A 20,299-nucleotide genomic window follows, 5' to 3' on the forward strand; every position below is an offset into this window, starting at 1 on the left:
ATCCCAAATCTAATGCATTTATTAATTAGAGTACTCCATCTCTTTTTTAATGTACCTATTTATAAATTAACCAAAACTGTAAGTTGTGATGTGTCCCACATGTGATTTTCTTCTCTTGGGAACTTGGGTAGTAAGATTCAATTGTTTGTGTGACTAAAAGCCCAGGGTAATGGTAGTGGGAGGCAGGGTGGGGGAGCGCAGAGATTGAGGCTATTTTGTTTAATTTAATGTCAAAATAGATTTGGGTTCTACTTTCTCTTTTAGTTTATGAAGTGGATTTTGTATTCAAGTTATTTATCTTATGCAGGTGTCTATGAATACTAGAAATAAAATTAAAATTAAAAAGAAAAAGAAAAAACATCAAAAGAAGTACTTAGATGAGATGATAAGAGAATCTTGGAGACAGGAATATGAAGAAGATGACATTTTGGCCTCAGATGATCCATCTTCAGTTGAACAGGATGAGAATACCAGAACACGTCAACTTCAACCCAAAAAAGACATTGAAACGGAAAGCCTTTCTATTGAAAATACATCATCGCCAAAGCTAGAAATTACAGAGAAATGGGAAAAGTACTGGAATGAATATGGTGGAGGACTACTATGGCAAAGCTGGCAAGAAAAACATTCAGATCAAACCCTGTGTTCCGAACCTTGGAACGTTCCTGATACCAAGGAAGAATGGGAACAACATTATAGTCAACTTTATTGGTATTATCTGGAACAATTTAAGTATTGGGAAGCTCAGGGTTGGACTTTTGATGCCTCACAAAACTGTGGTACAAGTGTGTGTGGGTCTAAAACAGAAGTTGACAACGAGAAAGATGAAAATTGCATGAAAGCAGACTTACTTTCTTTTCCATCTTCATCAATAGATTGTAAAAGCTCTAATTCAAGTGAAAAAGATCATAATGAACTACTTGATGGAATTAGTAATATCTGTCTGCATTCAGGGAAACTAGAAGAGAGCCAGTTAGAGTCATCTGTAAGTTCTGATGGCCATCAGCGGCTAAGTGAAGTTAACAGCAGAAGAGAATGCCCTTCTTCAGGCCAAAGTGAACCATGTCATGGAGGAGCCAAGGAAAGCAACTTGTCAGGGAACAGCGCAAATCAACCAGCTCAAGGTAAGACTGACCAAGATTTATCCTACTAAATAACAGTTAACGCCCTAACCAGTTTGGCTCAGTGGATAGAGCATCGGCCTGCGGACTGAAGGGTCCCAGGTTCGATTCCGGTCAAGAGCATGTGCCTTGGTTGCGGGCACATCCCCAGTAGAAGGTGTGCAGGAGGCAGCTGATTGATGTTTCTCTCTCATCAATGTTTCTAACTCTCTATCCTTCTCCCTTCTTCTCTGTAAAAAATCAATTAAATATATTTTAATAAATAAATAAATAACAGTTAACTAAATGAACCTATTAAGAAAAATAACACTAATCCTTTATGGTAGAGTTAAGTAGTGCAAACTACATTTTATAGTGTACTGAAATTATTCAGTACTTATTTTTATATCCCTTTTATATAAATAAAAGTTGTTTATTACCCTTTTATATAAATAAAAAAGAATATTTTCAGAGAGTTCTCAAAAGTATCATTCCTTTCTCTTATACCTGGTGGCCAGTGAATTAAAACTTGGAAATTCCTTTCTAATTAAATTAGAACTCTAATTTAGAGTGAGCTTGGAATGTCCAAGTTTCTCTAGAGCAAATGAGTTTCTAAGGCATGTTAAAGAGTGGTTGAGAGCACATGTTTGACATTAGGCCAATCTGAATGAGAGTCATATCTGGGATTCAGTTGGGACAATGAAGTCTTGCTAGAAAGATAATTTAAACAGGGCATGATGTTCATTTATAACTAGAAGGGTTGATTTCAGGACTCTCATAAAATATTCAGGATACGGAACTTGGTTGATTCCTGCCTAAGTGATTATAAAAAAAAAATTCATCATCATGCAGACTGGTGCTACTCTAAGGACTAAAGAAAGCCAGTAAAAGAAGTGTGTTAAAAAAAAGGTACAATAAAGTGGATAAGAATGCTCTTGCCTAGGGAGCAGGGTACTACCAATTGATGGCACCGAGAAAATGGAAAGTTTTATAACTTTTGGGTTATCTTGACATCCTTGATGTTTGATACCAAAAAAGTCTGGTTCGTAGGGATTTCCTTCTCATACTTATTCCTATATGACCTGCTTTGTTCATCCCAGGTCACTGATCTTCATCTAGTTGAGAGTTACTAAAGAACCCTATTGATTGATTTCTTTTCTCTGTACTCTTGAAAGGGAGCTTAACTTTAGTGCAATATTCTCATTCCTTTCGATTTTGCTGTTGTAATCCTTTTTATGTGATTACCTTATATTAATCTTTGATAGTCTTCAAACCTCACAGATTCTGCCTTCTCTTGCCTGTTTCCTAAACTATGTGTATAAATTGACCGTTTCTATTACCTGTCCCCTATTGCCCATTTCTGTAATTAGCTCCAGTGTGATGGGCATCAGGATCAAATTAAGAATTCTAGATTTTAATTTGTTTTAGGTACTCGCTTGAGATCAAAACATAAGGTAAACAGGGTGAGGCAAAAGTAGGCTTATAGTCATTCATATGGAAAATAATACAATAATTAATAAATGATAATAAAAGGATAAACTGTGTTTTGTGTACTCACAATTGTAAACCTACTTTTGCCCTACCCTGCATATTGCATTTTTTTATGTTTTCTACTGTTTGTGGTTGGGTGTTCTCCTAAAATAGTCTGTCCCCACATAGTCAAAGCTTCCCACTGTCTACATTGCAGATACCTCTCCACTTCTATTCTCACCCACCTACTTTGTTCCAGTCTGAAGAAATAGAGAACAAGGACAGACATGTACCTCAGTTGGAGCCACAAAAAGTTATACTCTTTTTAAGTGGTGGTGTTTGTCTTTGTGACTTCCATTATTACTTTAAGAGCTATGTTAGAGACAATTAAATGTATTTACTTCTTAAGAAAGAGAACTTTTTAATCAATGTGATCATGACATCTTTAGAGTCATTTAGATTAAAATTTCATCAAAATGTGATAGCTAATAGCTATGACAAAGGTAACTTTGTGGAATAATTTGTGTAGAGTTAGATAGCTATCAGGAAAAAGTAGTTTTTGTTCACTTTTTAAGTAGCTAAATCATGGAAACTTTTAAACATTAATAGACATAGCTCCAATTGTTTTTTATGTTCAGATCCTGCATACAGATACACAGAATAGGTGTCTTATGTACATGCACAGTTCATTGCAGAAAAGGCACTGAAATATTGTGATTGCCTTTGTAAATGGCATGAGAGTTGTCAAACCAAGGGGAGACATCCACAGTAATAATCTGCCTCTTTAGATTCACAGAAGTCTTCAGAAGCAGACACAATCCAAGAAAGACCACCTCCCAACAAGATGGATGGAGATGAGAGTGAAGAAGATCCACCTGAACGTAAGCCAAGCAAACTCAAGAGGAGGCAAGTTGCATGGTACCTTCTTTCTAGAATGTGTTAGCATAAGCCACTCTCTCCACTAGTGAGTAGTTATCAAGTGCTGTGACATTTCAGCCCTGTAAGGAGAAGAGACAAGACCCTGGGCTTTGGAGCATGGTCAAATCCCAACTCTGCCTCTTCAATTCTGCCACAATTTCTTAGCTATAAAGTGGAACTGATGCCTCTTCTGTAAGATCATTGGGAAGCTGGAACTAGCATAGAATACCCTATATAATAAAGAGGTGACATGCAAATTGACCATCACACCCTCACAAGATGGCTGCCTACGACCAGGCCGGCAGGGGGTTAGTGAGGGATGACCAAACGACTGAACAAGCAGGCTGCGTGGGGCAACCAGGCCGGCAGGGGGGCGTTAGAGAAGGACGACCAAATGACTAAACAGCAGGCTGCATGGGGCAACCAGGCCGGCATGGGGGGTCAGTTAGGGGCAATCAGGCTGGCACGCAGAGGTAGTGAGGGGCAATCATGTCGGCAGGGGCGGGCAGTTAGGGGTGACCAGGCAGGCAGGCAGGTGAGCGATTAGGAGCCAGCGATCCAGGATTGTGAGAGGGATGTTTGACTGCCGGTTTAGGCCTGATCCCTGGGCCTCTAGTACTAATATATTAGTAGCTATCAATGAATGGTAGCTATTAACTAGTAATATATAAGTAGGTACAGTCTATCTTTCTAAGGAATTTCTAATGTTTTTCCCAAAAGTCTGAGAATAATTATAGGATTTTATTGCTAAAATGCTCCTCAGATACATCAAATCTAGTGCTCTCATTCTATATCGATAGGAATACTAAGACAAAGATAAATACTTTGCCCAAAGTTATGGAGAGGTAATGCCAGCTCCAAAACTAGAGCCCAGTCCATCTTCTTCGAAGACAGGACTGTTTCTAGTGTACCACTGATACATGTAATTAAACAAGTAGAGAATAATGTCAGGTAAAATATGGTCAAATACCAATGCTGTGAAATACAAGAAAAGGATGGACATTACAGAATTTGGATGTTAGCTGGGCACATTTCATTCCTATGACAGGATATGAAGTGCTCCACATAAGACTTCTGTGTTCCATATAGTTTCTAGAAAAACAGTGAGCACGCTTTAGAGGCTCAACAACTTAGTACATAAAAGCATACCTCTCTTTGTTCCTTCTACGTAGTAGACATTGCATGTTAATTCCTCCATTAGCTCTTGCTAGTTCCTGAAGGCAGACTGTATGTACTTATATTCCTGGAACCTAATAGGTCCTCCATAAATGTTCAGTGAGCATAATTTCATTTGTAAGAATAATCGCACCGTTACTATTGCTCAGGTAGTAGGGAGTATTAGAATTATCTCCCATAAATGGATGATCCTGAGTTACTTAATACCGCTTGTATCACAACCTGATTCTTCTTAACAATATTTTTTTTTTCTTTTGTAATTTTTGGTTGGGTTGATATTTTTCAAATGTTTCCTTGTTTGTTTTTCAGAAAAACATCTGGAGAAAACACTCTAGGAGATTAGTTTAAGGCTGCAGCTTTTAACTGGTATTTTTTCAAAGGAAAATGGAAAGATAGCATGTTCAGGAATATTGACAGGGTTTAAGTTTTGAGTGCTTATTACTATGTTCCAAATACTGCTTGGTACTTTTTCTCATTTGGAAAATCCTGATTAAAATACTGTTTTTCCTGTTTTCCTAAGACCTACTTTATGACTGTATATATACACACATTACTTCCTTTGTGAATTATGGTCGATAGTTGTAAAGGGAAAGTTTGCATAGGTTGACTATATGTGCTTTTGATATTTGCCTGAACGGGTGGGCTCTGGAGATAATGGCTTATCACCTTTTGTTTATTTGTTTAGCCATGAGCTGGACATCGATGAAAACCCAGATTCAGACTTTGATGACAATGGTTCCCTTCTAGGATTCAACCATGGCTCCGGACAAAAGTAATTATACATAAATGCTGTTGTCCTTAAATCTTAACCACTTCAGTTATCTTAAAGCTCTCTGATATTCAATAGCTAATAATGAGTATGTAGCTTATATCATTTGAGATGTTGCAGTTAAAACACTAGCCTTTCTTGTTTGTAAGAATTATAGTCATCACCATACCTTTGATGTAGTCACATGTATTAACTCAGTTGCACTTCAAAGCAATCCAGTGTTGTTATTCCAATTTATAAATAAAGCAACTGCAGCTTGCATATTTTGACTCAGTCACGATCACATCATTTCTTGGAGAGAATGAGTTGAAGCCCAGCTCTTGAGATTCTAAGCATGGCTCTCTTCACCTAGTGTCTCACATAACTGTGTACATCTGAAGTGTGTAGCAAACATGCCATGAAAAGTTCCAATCTGCAGTAACCATTTTTCTTTTTTACTGTGAAAGCACTAAAACTCAAAACAAAACAGAAGTAACAAGTAAGAGTGAAACTCTTTTCTTCAAATCATTCCTCAGAGATAATGTAATAGTTGGCATATATCCTTCCTAATTTTTCATGTATGTTTTTATGATTATGTACATATACACACATTACTCCCTTTTTATAAAACAAAAAAAAAAAAATCATCCAATACATAATCTGCAGCTTGCTTTTTTTCCCTAAATAATGTGCCATCAACAGCCTGCTTTATCAGTACATTTACCTAGTCCTTCCATTAGGGCCTTGTGTTTAATTGATCATCCTGTATGTATAGCCAGGTTGCTTCCTAAGACCTACTTTATGCCTTTGAAGTACCCGCAGCTAAACTAATAGTTCATTCCTTTCTATTGCTAAGTAGTATGCCATTATATGGATGTATCATAGTTTGTTGAACCATTATCTATTGAAAGACATTTGGATTATATATGGTATTTCGTTATTACAAATAAAGCTGCTTTGAACTTTTGTGTACAGAAAGTATTAATGTTCCCTGGGATTAAAGGCCCAAGCATTAAATATAAGGAAATTGAAGAGTTTATTGCCTATGACATGAAGACTGAACTGAGTAGTTAAAGCACACTAAAGACCTACCATTTTGCTATTTCTTTATTACATTATACTGTGTAGGTTCTGCTTTCTGCTCTACTTATATCTGTTGATATTTCCAACTTTGGTGTTTCACATTTACTTGAGCATTAACATACATACAAAGTTCTACCTTAAACTGCATTTTAAACTTTATTTCATATTTAGGAAAATGAAATTACAGTAGTGGCTGCTAATAGAAAAATAGTGAAAGTTGTTAGTTTTATTTTCTTTTCATATAAAGAAACAAACTCATAAAACTTAAGATCTGAGTCCACTTCTTTTGATTTGGTCCCAGATATGGTGGAATTTCACATTTCAGTCATAGACGGGTCAGATATCTACAGAAGAATGTGAAGTATAAGTCAAAGTTCTTGGACATGAGAAGACAAATAAATTTGAAAAATAAACACATTTTCTTTACTGAAGACACAGAAAAAACATGTTTTAAGAAAAGCAAAACTTTGAGTAAGGTATGTATAGATTTTGTTTTTTATTTACAGAAAGAATTTCATTTTGTGAGCTTGGCTCTTAAAGTTTTTGTTTTCAAATGGGAACCCTGTTTCTACCAGATAGAAGGGCACCTGAGATTCTTTTCTACTTGCTTTCTGAAGACATGTATTGTGTGAAATAAATTTGGAAAAGATTAAGTTGGGGGTAATATGAAAAGGGGATGTTTTGAAAGCTACCAAGTAGTAGAGAGAGTCTGGGAAGATAAATAGATAAAATTGCCTTGTGTATGTAGTAACAGACAATGGAAATTGCTCATCTGTTTTAGGCTAAGTAGGACCCCAGAAGTCCAGTGTCTGATACAACTTTTATAGTAATCCTTAATTTTGAGGTCACCTAAAGGTGATCAATTAAACTTTGTGCTAACAAGTTCATCCTAATGACATGAGACTCAAGGCTAATCTGGTGATTCACATTGTTAACTAGAATAGTCATATCCCCTGTCTTGGACTTTGCTGTACTTGTCGTCCAACTACCTGGAAAACAAAAGTAATTAAAATTGCTTTTGCTTGGTTTTGATGAGTGATTCTTACCCATTATAGAAAAAGGGGAAAAAAAGAAACACTTTCTACTGAGCAGAACCTTGTATCAGCCACATCTCCAGCAGTTCTTTTAGGTCAACAGAACAAAATCTCAGACCCCATATATTTGTTTTTTCCCTACTGTACATTACCCTTCTTAATTTCTATATTCTTCCAAAACATACTACAATTTTATAGCTGGTTTTGTTTTTTATGTATTTCAGATTGTTTGGCTGCTGGTGATATTTTAATATTTTAGTGACCCTAGTTATGTCTGGAACAGATTTCCAGTATGGGCTCAATTGATCCTATAGGAATTTTTTAATATATTAGATGTGATAGCCCCCCATATACAGTATTCATCTGTAGATGAAAAGCAGAAACATAACTGCTAAGTTTTACCCTCGGGGGGGAGAGGAAGGAGCTGTTGTGTCCTTAGATACCTGATTGATGTATAGGCATAGTCCTCTCAAAGGAAGATTCTGGGTGGTTGTCTATGCCCATCTTCTGTCTATCACTCTTGTTCTAATTTCCTAACTTATAGGAAGGTCATGAAGATCTGTTATGAAGAATGTTTTTGTTACAGAAGTTAACAAGAAAGTATATATCATCTGACCTTAAACCTTGATAACATTTCATAGAAGAAACCTAATTTATAGGAATCATTTCACTGACTCTACTGCTTCAGTAGAAGGCAGTTTGCATCCTTTCCAAGATAGCACTGCCTTTATTCTTATAGACACAAAATCTTTTTAGAGTTCATCTTTGTTGCTGAGTACCACTTAACATAGATAATAGCCTGGGTCTTGCAGAAAAACTAAAATTAATGACTCAACAATAGGTAGGTACATTTGTAATGGTAACGTCACATAGTACAGTTATATTGTTAGAAGCCTTTATGGAAAGCTATTGTAAAAGTTCAACTTTATCCTCTTAATGTTAATGGATTATAGAAAGATCATAGTCTTGTGTGTGATCTGATATTTTCTTCCTTTTAAAGAAGTCTTTAATAAGGTTATGGTATGTCCAGACAAGAAAATGCAATTAGCTTGGTATTACTTGCTCACATTAGCTGTATGATGCAGTGTACTTACCAGAGCTAATAATTGTGGTGCAGCTTGTCAATCAGGTCACGAATGGTAAAGCAGGTAGAAATATTCTGTGTAATTGGAGTTGGTTCATGCCTGTTAACATCTTACAATTTCAGGTAGAAAAATTTCTAAAATGGGTTAACGAACCAATGGATGAGGAAGCATCACAGGAGTCAGTTTCTCATGACGATGTGCAAGACGATTGCACAAGCAGTGATTCTGAGGAACAGGGAGTATCTGTTACCAAAGAGGATAAGCCACTGGAGATGAGCAATCCAGAGCCTGCAGAGGGTCATGCCATATCTTCAGCTGGTGAACTTGAGACAGAAATAAATGAAGGGGACAGCACCGTAGCAGCTGTCACAGATAAGGAGGATTGTGTTGCTCAGGATATACCAGATTCTCTTCAGGTGGAAACTGAAGGTAAGAGTAAATATGCTTCAAATTGCTGGTGGGTTTAAATATATTTTTTAAATGTTTTTCCCTAGTTTTCACTTATGAGTCATCTATACCTAAGGATTCACTGCTATTTATTTTTAAGTTGAGAGAAGGCATGTTAAGTAAATGTGCTAATGGCTATGGTTTGGCACCCAGAGTTCATTTCCCTCTTGACTGAACAGGCATGGTAAAATCAAAGGTGAAGCATATGGCAAAACTGTGTTTGAGTACCTCTATCTATGCCATTCAGATTGGTTTCTGCCACTACACTCTGTCCCATGGCCTATAGGTGGCCAGACCATTTTATCCCTATTGAAATTTAGTATTGCCCTGGTTTTTGTTTTGATCATTCTTTTTTATTTTGTTATTTTTGTAGCGGTTGTGCATAGTGGTAATTTGTTTTTGGATGGTGCGTTGACATAAAGCATTTACAGTAGTTCACTATAATGAGTGGAGAACAGAGTAGCATTTTTACTTTATGCTCTTTTGTACTATTTGAATTTATTTTAAGCAAATGTTCTTTTATAATTTAAAAGATAATAATTGTATTTAGTGTTACATTGGGGCTTTATCAGGTAAAAATTTATATTTGAAATAATACTCAGTTTTATAGATGAGTTATTTTAGACTTGCCTAATGAAACAGTTAAATTTATTGTGATGATTTCTTTCTTAGGAATGAATGAGATTTTTTTCTGTTGAATGGAGCTAGTGACCCTGTTTTCTTTAATTTTGTAAATAGCTCATTTGAATCTTGTTTTGAGTGGGGGGAGGGGAGATAATGGATCTATGATAACTGTCACATCCTTGACTTTCTAAACAGCATACTTAAGGTAGTTAAATTTTTTTATTAAGCAACTTTTTTGCACAACTTTTTTAATGTACAACTGGTGTTCATGTGGCAAGTGCAGATTTCTGAAATGCTTTCACGTGCCTTATTCTCATTTAATCTGTAAAGTACCCAATGAAGTAGGTGGAATTAGCTCCATTCTGTAAATGTGGAAAGTAAAAATAAAGCCCAGAGAAATTAAGAAATTGGTTTGAGGTCACATAGCCATAAGTGGCATAACGAGGACTCAGTACCAAGTTGTCTGACTCCTAAATCCCATTTTCCCACGCTGCGCTAATTCCCTATCACACTTGTCACGATGTTGGTAGTTTTCACCTGGGATGATACCACCATCTCAGGGGCATTTGGAAGATGGTGGTTGTTAAATGACCTGGGGAGTTTTGGCATTTGGTACTTTGGATTACGTAATATTGCACAATAAGGTTTGTTCACTCAAAATGTTAGCGTTCCCTCTCTTGAGAAGCTTGCTGCACTTTGCTGTTGATGAGACCATTAGCTACTTGCAGCGATCAGATGACTATAGTAAGAATTGGTCCCATCTTTGAAGACCATTCAGATGTGATAGAGCTTTATTTGTCAACATCACTTTTTGTCATTATATTTAGCTATGAAAGCACTCCTAATCTCAGAACTGAAACCAAATAAGCAAACTAAAAAATTGTTTAAGAAAAAGTCAGGCTCTGAACGAGATATTTTTCTACTAAGTGGAGTTAGTGACTCCTGTTTCAATTTCTCAGAGGCACTATGACTTCTAGGTCATGGCTGGGTTCAGAGGATGGATCTAGCTGAGAGTTGGAGTTAATTGGTCCTTGGGAAATTTTATTTTAAAGAAGGGAAGGGAAATGTTTGGATTTCTATAATTCACCAATGAAGCAGAGTCTTACCTAACAGATGTAATAGCTTATATACCTATAATAATATAATACCTCCTAACAATCCTGTGAAGCAAATAGGTATAATACTACTCAGTCATTTGTTCCTTTTGAGAAATTAAAAGTTGGCGCTTTGAGAGCCTGCATTAGTTGTCCAAGGGTGGGGAGCCAGTAAGTAGCAAACGAGAGGCTGTAATCTAACATCAGTGCTCTTTCCACTGTACCCTCCTGCTCTCCAAGTGTGTGATTGCACACATGTTCTGGAGTTCAGTCCCACATTATGATTATTTGATGTGGCTGCACTTGTAGATAAATTCACCTGTGATTTCCTTTTTTCATAGTATGCATCTCTATTCTTTATATTCTTTTATTGTAGCTGAAATTAAAAAGAAGAAGAAGAAGAAGAAAAACAAGAACAGGAAGGTAATCAGTCTGCCTCCTGAAATAGCTGCTGTTCCTGAGCTGGCAAAATACTGGGCCCAGCGGTACCGGCTCTTCTCCCGTTTTGATGATGGAATTAAATTGGACAAAGGTAAAGTATATATAATTTTGAACTTTAATTTGAAATAATTTTAAACTTATGGAAAAGTTGTAGGAGTAGCAGGAAATTTCTATATCCCCTTTACCCAGACTCAGATGTTTCTTAACATTTTGCCACATTTGCTTTATCGTTTTGTATGTGTGTGTGTTTCTGATCCAGTTGCCCCTATTCCTTAATACTTGAGTGTGTATTTTCTAAGAACAAAGGATATGTTTGTGTAACAGTGGTAAAATTATAAATTTAACATTGTTACAGAATTGTAATCTACAGTCCATACTCCAGTTTTATCCATTATTCTAACTAATGTCCTTTATAGCATTTTTTTTCTTTCCAACATAGAGTCGTGTATTGCAGTTAGTTTAATGTTTCTTTGATTTTCTTTAATCTGGAATAGTTGCTTGGTCTTTTTTTATCTTTCAGGAATTTGATGTTTTCCAAAGAGTAACAGCCAGTTAATGTCCACAATGTCTCTTAATATGGGTATATGTGTGTTTTTAAAACTTCGGACTCAGGTTTAACCTTTTGCACTCGGATGTCGAGTGTGACTCGACACAGTTAGCATCGGTAGCAGCTCTTTTTATACTCTTTGAATGTATCAATAATTTGAAATATAAAAAAATCCAAATAAATAAGTTTGTATGAAAAGAAACTCCAGTTTTTTATTCTACTGCCGCACTTTGTAAAATCTGGGGTATTTAAAAAATTAAATCCCAAGTAGAATAAAGGAATCGAGAAAAAAGCAAGCGAGTGCAAAGGGTTAATCTATATTTAGGAATTGATAGATTATTAAACAGAACATCTGATGAAGAAATATCTAGTGCAGAAACATGTAATGTAATGAATTGACACTGGAAACTTTGAATTCTTTTTCAAGTTTTCCTGCCCTTACTTTGAACAGCTTACTCAACTCAATTCTGAAAATTGATGTTTATTTTCATTTTAGAACTACTTAAATTAGGTGTTCATTAACTGTCAAAATCAGGAATTCTTGATCACTGGTGGAATTTCAGGGGTCTGTGAACCTCTTGTAATTATTTACAAAAAAATTACGTATTTTAAAAAGTGCAGAGGAGTTTGTTAGGAGAAATATGACTAGATAAAAGCTTTTAATTCTGTAAAAGTAGTTAATATTTTTATTATTCCAGCAATGAGGAGCCATTTAAAGTTTTGCTAAAGAAAAGAAACAGGAAAATTGGTGCATCATTTTGTTCAGAGAAATATCTTCCTTAAAAATGCGAATTTCTCCTATTGGGAAAGAAAGAGGGTATTATCCTCTTCCCTCTGGAGTGGTCATGGGACATGGGACCTCATTTCTGAAAACTATGAGGGTTCTGCTATTCCTACAGTTTTGCGGCCTTTAGCTGTCAGCTCCTTGCTATTCCTGGCCCTTTAGAAATGTTTGAATTTTTCCAAAATGTCTGGTACAAGTCTGGTTCATGGGTTCCCCATTAGGAATGAAGTCATTGGGAAACTCTGTGGAATTTTGGTAGTTGGCCTATTAGTATGGCTGACTTTACATTTTCCATAGCAGATACTCAGTAGTTAATTCTTCATACATAAAAATAGGAATTGCATTCAGTTATTGGTGATATATTGCCAAAGAATCAGTCCAGAGTTAAAATAGTTGCTTTCTTTGGGAATGGGAATTGTTTGTATATAACAAGCTTTGTAGAACTTTTCTTTAAAACTAGGTTATTTATAGTTTTTTGAAAAGAGAAAGAAGGTGGGGTTTTTTAAGTATATATTATATAGTAATGATTGTTATGTTCATGCTTGACTCGGCTTCTTGAAATTGAACATCTTAGCAGAAATACTCTTTCTTCGCAGAGGGCTGGTTCTCAGTTACACCTGAGAAGATTGCTGAACACATTGCTGGCCGGGTCAGTCAGTCCTTCGAGTGCGACATTGTTGTGGATGCATTTTGTGGAGTCGGAGGAAATACCATTCAGTTTGCCTTAACTGGAAAGAGAGGTAATTAGCCATCAATGGAAGAAAAGTAAAATATATTCAGTTTATTCAGTGAATGTTTCATTTTCCTTCAGTTTATCTTTGCTGAAATTTAATATGTAAATAATTTAATGCCAGATATTTAAAATAATAATAAATAGCTAGCATATATTAAGCATACACTTTGTATCATACAGGTGTAAGTGCTTAGTGTGTATTTATTTAGTCAACAATCTTGTGAAGTGTATCTTTTACTATCTGCCTTTCACAGATAAACAGAAATAAAGAGATGAAGTTTGGTAGAGCCAAGATTATAACATTATATAAAAATATTAAAATGGGGAGACTATTCTTGAGAAGAAGAGTAGACAGGGAATCCCTGCTTTGTCATTCACTACTGTTAGGGACATTGCTTAACCTTAATTTAAAGGTGACGTGAACTTGAGATATCCTCTGTGATAACCTTTCACCTTTAACATTCCGTGACACTAAACAGCTTTTAAATACTAGATCATCCTCAGGGTAGCTTGACTTTGGAATCACAAAAAAGAAGCTCTCCACTACTATATATCTGCCAGGAATTGTGTTGAGTAGGTAATACGTGTGCTGTTTCTCAAAGAAGAGGGGCTTCAGGAAAATGAACAGTCTGCCCACATTGACATAGCTGAGTCCTGAAGCCAGGACTTCAAAGTGCAGAATAATGTGACATTTTAGGGGCATCAGTCATACTCTGAATATGCTTTCCGGCTACCCCAATGTCTATATTCTACAGATAGCTTCCATTTTAGTCAATTTCAGTTGAGTCTCATTAACTTACATAAAGTTTTTAATGTTAACTAGGAAAGCATATGATTCTGAAAAGGATAATATAAACGCTAGGAAGTGATGAAGTGAAACTCAGCATTGGTTTTTAAGACGAGTGCTGATGAACTGTGGCCTTTATGCAATCACTTCTATGCTCCAGAGCATAACATTTGCTGACTTTGCATGGTCTCCTAAGAGAAAGCTGTTTTCATAGTTACTAGAATAGTTATTATTTTCTTGTTTTCCCTGAATTCACTATTTACCTTTATTACCCCTATCTTCACTCAGGTAGTTGCTATCTGCATATACCCAACTGAATGCTTCATTTCCTAGTTAATGTACAAACACAACAGGAAAGCACAATACCACCTCTTTCCAATAACAAGACAAATAACTGTTCATGTAGTCTACATTCTAAACTTAGAGAATTCTCAAAGTTTTGTGTTTTGCTGTTTCTTAAAGATTTCTTTTTCCCTTTCCAGTAGTTCTGTATCGGTGCTGCCCAAAAGAATTTTCTGTGACGATGGAAATGTATGTCTGCATTGTCCCAGTGTGGTAGCCACTAGTCACATGTAGCTATTGAGCATTTGAAATGCATTGTGACTGAGGTTCTAAATTCTTAATATTATTTCATTTTAATAATTTAAAGGTAATAGCCACATGTGGCTAGTGGCTACCTTTATTCGACAGTGCAGTTCTATACAGTATCATCCAACGTTTGTCAGCATTTCAGTTATGTGAGCAAATTGAATGCTTGCATTCTGTTAGGCCTGAAAATAAAGCCTGCCTTCAAAGGAAGTCATGAAAACATGAATATTAAATATATTTGATGTTGAAAGTCGTTTTTTCTGTTGAATTTTTGGTGGTGTCAGCATATCTTTCCATCTGTCTCTACTATCAGTGTAGCAGATTGAGCAGCTGAAAAGGACGATTTTATCTTTTTCCTTATAAATATGAATGTTAGTTTATATGGAACAGGAAAAAATAGCATATAAATGCATGATTTTGCAAGATATAATTTGTGCTTGTATTCATTGTTCAAGTGCATTATTTCTCAAAAGTGTTAACAAATTTTGAAATCACCATGTTCTGGAAAACAGCTCTGTTTCCTTCATGACCATGGTGTACGCATCAGGGTTCCACTTAGCCCTTCCAGGTACCAAATAGTGCCACTGGTGCACACACATGTGCACTCACTGCAAGATGTAAGTGAGCTAAACTTATCTTACGTTTGCATTGCTAATTATGAAATTGCAGTCAATTAAGTGAAAGCCGATTTGATGAAAACATAAGGTCGTCTGTTCCTTCTACCTAAAATGTCCCATTAAACATCATCAGCAGACTTTCTTATCTTTCTTAAGTTGAAAAAGAGGTTTGCCAATATTTGTTTTATTTTGCTTTTCTGTAGAAGCTGTCAAATTCGGTGGTTGCCTCATTTTGAGAAGATTGGTCTTTTATGAAATCTTAGCATTTATAGGCTTTATATACTGTCAGGGACCTTTCCAAGTGCTACTCGGCCTGTACCTCGCACAGAACACAGTGCTGACCACCTATTTGGCTCTCAGTAGATAATTAGTGGCAACTATCTAATATATGAGGCCAGATCTCGCTTGGTCTGTAAAAAAATATTCTTGTACATTAAATAAACACACAGATCAGAAGATGAAGTATTCTACTAATACTAACTGCTAACCAATATCATTTGACTCATCTTTCCTGATCCCATTTTTAGTGATTGCCATTGATATTGATCCTGTTAAGATTGATCTTGCTCGCAACAATGCAGAAGTATATGGGATAGCAGACAAAGTCGAGTTCATCTGCGGAGACTTCCTGCTGCTGGCTCCTCAGTTAAAGGCCGACGTGGTGTTCCTCAGCCCCCCTTGGGGAGGGCCAGACTACGCGACTGCAGAGACCTTCGACATTAGGACAATGATGTCTCCTGATGGATATCCTTTGAAAGTCCTAAGAGTTTACTCAAACAGTGGTTGTGGAGAGGAAGGGGTGTGTGTGTGTTTGAGAGAGAAATTCGTGAAGAGGAGAGAAGCTAATAGCATTTAACAGATCCTAGTTTGTTTTCCATAAAAAGCAGGTGTGTAAAAATTAACTGGTGATGGATCTCCAAAAGTTATAGCAAATGTGAAGTATATTCCTTTGGTTACTCTCCACTGTTACTATTACATAACAAGAACTAGAGAGCATTGATTATTTGGAATTACTATCTGGAAATTGGGAATTTCCTGGAGACCTGTCCCTAAAGTCTGGGCGACTATCCCTTAGCTATTCTTCCACTCACACTTTTCCTAATTCTCTGTGTGTCTTCACATTTTTCCTGTTACTCTTCCAAGATACTGAAGCAAGCTCTTATTTCATAAAGAATAGCATTTATATTGTTTGTCCCTTTATCTCTGTTCCCCAGAGGAATCGTCCCTTTCACTCTTAACAGGACACATGTTCCTAAATTGCTAATTAAAGTTCAGAATGTGGACTACATGAACAGTTATTTGTCTTTACTCGTTAATGGAAAGAGGTGGTATGGTGCTTTCCTGTTCTGTTTGTACATTAACTAGGGAAGGACAGGAAGAGAAAGAGTGATGTGTATTTTCTGACTTTGTTGCCTACCACTAGGATAAATGAAAAATAGGTTTAACTTCTGCCCTGGCCGGGGGTGGCTCAGTTGGTTGGAATGTTGTCCCCTACACTAAAAAAATAATTTAAAAAGGTTGCAGGTTCGATTCCCAGTAAGGGCACATTCCTAGGATGAAGCTTCGATCTCCCATCACAGTGTGTACAGGAGGCAACCCATGTTTCTCTTCCCCGCCCCCTTTCTCTCTTAAAAAAAAAAATCCTTGGGTGAGGGTTAAAAAATGGGCCCTGGCCCATGTGGCTCAGTTGGTTGGAGTGACATCCCATACACTGGAAGCTGGTGGGTTCAGTTCCTAGTCAGTGTACTTACCCAGGTTGTGGGTTCAATCCCGGGTCAGAACGCATGCAGGAAGCAACTGATCGATGTTTCTCTCATATCTATGTTTCTCTTTCTTTCTCTCCTTCCCCCTTTCTCTCTCTAAAATCAATTTTAAAAAATAGGTTTAACTTCTAACCTCTGACCTATGAAGAACAGTGTGCTGCTGAGTTACAAAATCAGCTACTTAATTCTCTTAGGCTTCATTAGAGGATTAAATGTGTGCCTTGCTATTACGTATTAAAATACATTTGGGTTATAAGTGAAGAACTTAATCTCTGATCAGAAATTAACTGCTGTTTTTGTCACTTTTCCTTAACTGTTGTCCACCTTTGAAATTTTCAGACTTTCTCAGAAGATCACTAATAACATTGTTTATTTTCTTCCAAGAAATGCTGATATTGACCAGGTAAGCCATCACTGAAAAACTTCTATGAGCCTTTGACATAACTGTTACAAAAGAATGGGTAAAAAAAAAAAAAGATCCAGTGACTTGCTTTAATTGAGAATGTGTTTATAAGAAGTCACTGACTTTTTTCCTATTACTAGAAAACTGGGAGTGTTTGCCAGTTAAATCCATACCTATTTCATTCTCTCCTTCTCCACCGTTCCTGGAATACATACACAGGAACAGCATGCTGGCCTTTTAATTTTATGTCCTGAAAGAATGACTAAATGTGTTGTGTTCATATGCGCACATCTAAATTAGTCACCATCTGTCTCCACTGACCCTACCTTGAGAATAGAAGTTTCAGGTATTCCTAAAAATAGTCAGCTAAATAGAAATATCCTATATCATAGAAGGGTAATATGCAAATTGACCCTAACAGCGGAACTACAGGGAACGACTGGTCGCTATGACACGCACTAACCACCAGGGGGCAGACGCTCAATGCAGGAGCTGCCCCCTGGTGGTCAGTGCACTCCCACAGGGGGAGTTCCGCTCAGGCATAAACCGGGCTGAGGGCTGCGAGCGTAGCGGCTGTGGCGGAAACCTCTCCCGCCTCCTCGGCAGCGCTAAGGCTGTCCTACTGCGGCTTAAGCTGTTAGTCGGACACCCCCTGAGGGCTCCTGGGCTGCCAGAGGGATGTCTGACTGCCAGCTTAGGCCCAATACCCCAGGGAGCGAGGGGTCCTGGACTGTGAGAGGGCACAGGCCGGGCGGAGGGACCCCCCCCCCCCGAGTGCATGAATTTTCATGCACTGGGCCTCTAGTAGACAGATAAAACCTTAGTTTGGCCAGGATCAATTTCAACTATTGTTTTGGAGGATAGGACACTTGACTAACATTAAAATGTCTTTATTCAGTATTGCCATAAGCATTTATTTTAATCGCGTGTTTTTTTCCCCTGGTAGAATTGGATCTAGTATAACTGCCTCATAAAGATCTGATGATATCTTTATTTCGTGCTTTTGTTGACTTTTTTAATAAACACTACATACTTCCTTGTGCTCTACCTCTGTTAAATCTTTTGTCTTTCATATTTTAAATTTTACTACAATGTTGCTAGGTGTGGGTTTGTTCTTTTCTCTCCTATTTGATACTCTGAGAACTGACCCTATCAGTCTGAGCTTTTCCATCTTATTCTAGAGAAATTATCTCTTTAGTTGTTCAACTATATTCTCTTTACCATCTTGTTTCCTTTTCTGGGACATCAGCTATATTTTCTAGTGTTCTGTCTCCTTTTTCTTTCTGAGAGATTACCTCAATCTGGTCTTCCAGCTAGCTAGTTCATTCTTCAGATATATACAGTGTAGCATCCATCTAATCATATTCTTTATACTTAATTATTTCTGCATCTTTGCTTTCATTTGCATTCTAATATTATTATTTAAAAGTTTACATTCTTAACCTATTTTATCCTTTCTGCATACAGGTTGATAGAATTTATAATCCAGTTTGTTTTCCTTCCATGAAATACTTGTGACCCCCAGATATCTTCTGGGTGTTGGTAATTCTCGAGTAATGCAAAAGGATAAAGGACAGGCCAGAATCCAGTGAGTGTCAAACTGGCTGCACTTTAGAATCACCGGGGACACTTGTAAAAAAACTGACTATGCAATCCCCACCCCGGAAATTGATGTAATTGTTTTTAAAGCTCCCTTCGTCCATTGTCACGTATAGCGTGTGTCAGCCCAGTGATAACTTCAAGGGATGCAGGTGGGGAAGCTCAGGTTGCTGACCCAAGCACCACAGGCTGCACTTACTTATCACACAACACTCTCAAGACATAGCTTCCCACTGACACCCTTCCGGAGTGGCTGGACAAAAGCAGCATTTAAAGATTGTACTCTTTAATCTTAGAGTGTAATTCATCAGCTCTAGGGATTCAGAGAAAGAGGCGTGAGAAGGCAGCTGCCAGGGTTAGTTCCCACCTGTTTCAGCTTCTCACAACAGAACGTCTTTATAGACTGCCCTAACTTTACTCCTGAACATGGACCAGAGTTCACAGTCTCTGCAAGTGAGGCAGCATACGCTGTTTAGACAAGGCAAAGGTAATGGGTAGGGAGGAGCCAAAGCAGGTCAAGTTTCTTGTTTGCCTTCTTCCTGTTTTACCTTCCCACAGGACCGACCTTCAGTCCTCTAGATACACATATTCACGCCATCCCAGGTCTCCACAACTATTTTTTGTTTGGTGGTTTCCCCCTATTGTCTCCAGAGATACCTTATAGGAGTCAACGGTCATGCTAGTTCAGCATCTTCCTAGATTAAAGATAGGTGCATAAGTAGTAATAATAAATAATGCAGCCTTCTCTTAAATACTCTGGCTTTCTGGTGGATGGTGTCAGGAAAGGCCCTGGATGATATAGCATGTAAACTGGACTTTAAAGTTAAAGACTGTAGGACTTGAGGAGAAGGTGGCAAGACTGTCAATGACATGGAAGTGGGGATATGTGGGTAATATTTAGGTAATGGGCTAAAAAAAGAGAGTAAGAGTCAGGCAGACTGGAGTTTAGTCTCAGCCTTGTACTCACTGGCTTTCTGGTGATAGTTTTGAGGAATAAATGCAATCAGTGAGTAAAGCATTTATCATAGTACCTCTAACTCATAGATCCTCAGTAAATTCTTGTGTCTGTTACTTAGAAGATACTATTATAAACTTGTGGAAAGAATGTAAATGTTACTAAGATTTTGAATAGGACAAACATGAAAAAATGACATGTTTTCTCTAAAGGAAAGAATAGGTAGCTTTAATATTTCTGAAATGATAGAATTTAATTTATAAGCATACATCTCAGAATATAGATTATTCTCTTCCTCCTATC

General features: G+C 37.1%; 1 protein-coding gene across 1 annotated transcript in view; it reads left to right on the forward strand.

Moving 5' to 3' along the window:
* TGS1 (trimethylguanosine synthase 1) overlaps window positions 1–20,299 on the forward strand; it is a 31,374-nt gene that overhangs the window by 4,398 nt on the left and 6,677 nt on the right. Inside the window, exons 4-12 of the mRNA XM_008143333.3 lie at window positions 308–1,124; window positions 3,359–3,476; window positions 5,350–5,436; window positions 6,797–6,971; window positions 8,737–9,043; window positions 11,156–11,311; window positions 13,148–13,291; window positions 15,804–16,020; window positions 17,364–17,442. Of these exons, the coding sequence (XP_008141555.2) occupies window positions 308–1,124; window positions 3,359–3,476; window positions 5,350–5,436; window positions 6,797–6,971; window positions 8,737–9,043; window positions 11,156–11,311; window positions 13,148–13,291; window positions 15,804–16,020; window positions 17,364–17,442 (2,100 nt within the window). The remainder of the gene's footprint in view (window positions 1–307; window positions 1,125–3,358; window positions 3,477–5,349; window positions 5,437–6,796; window positions 6,972–8,736; window positions 9,044–11,155; window positions 11,312–13,147; window positions 13,292–15,803; window positions 16,021–17,363; window positions 17,443–20,299) is intronic.

The sequence above is a fragment of the Eptesicus fuscus genome, chromosome 19, assembly GCF_027574615.1.
Source record: "Eptesicus fuscus isolate TK198812 chromosome 19, DD_ASM_mEF_20220401, whole genome shotgun sequence".
NCBI classification, from domain to species: Eukaryota; Metazoa; Chordata; class Mammalia; order Chiroptera; family Vespertilionidae; genus Eptesicus; species Eptesicus fuscus.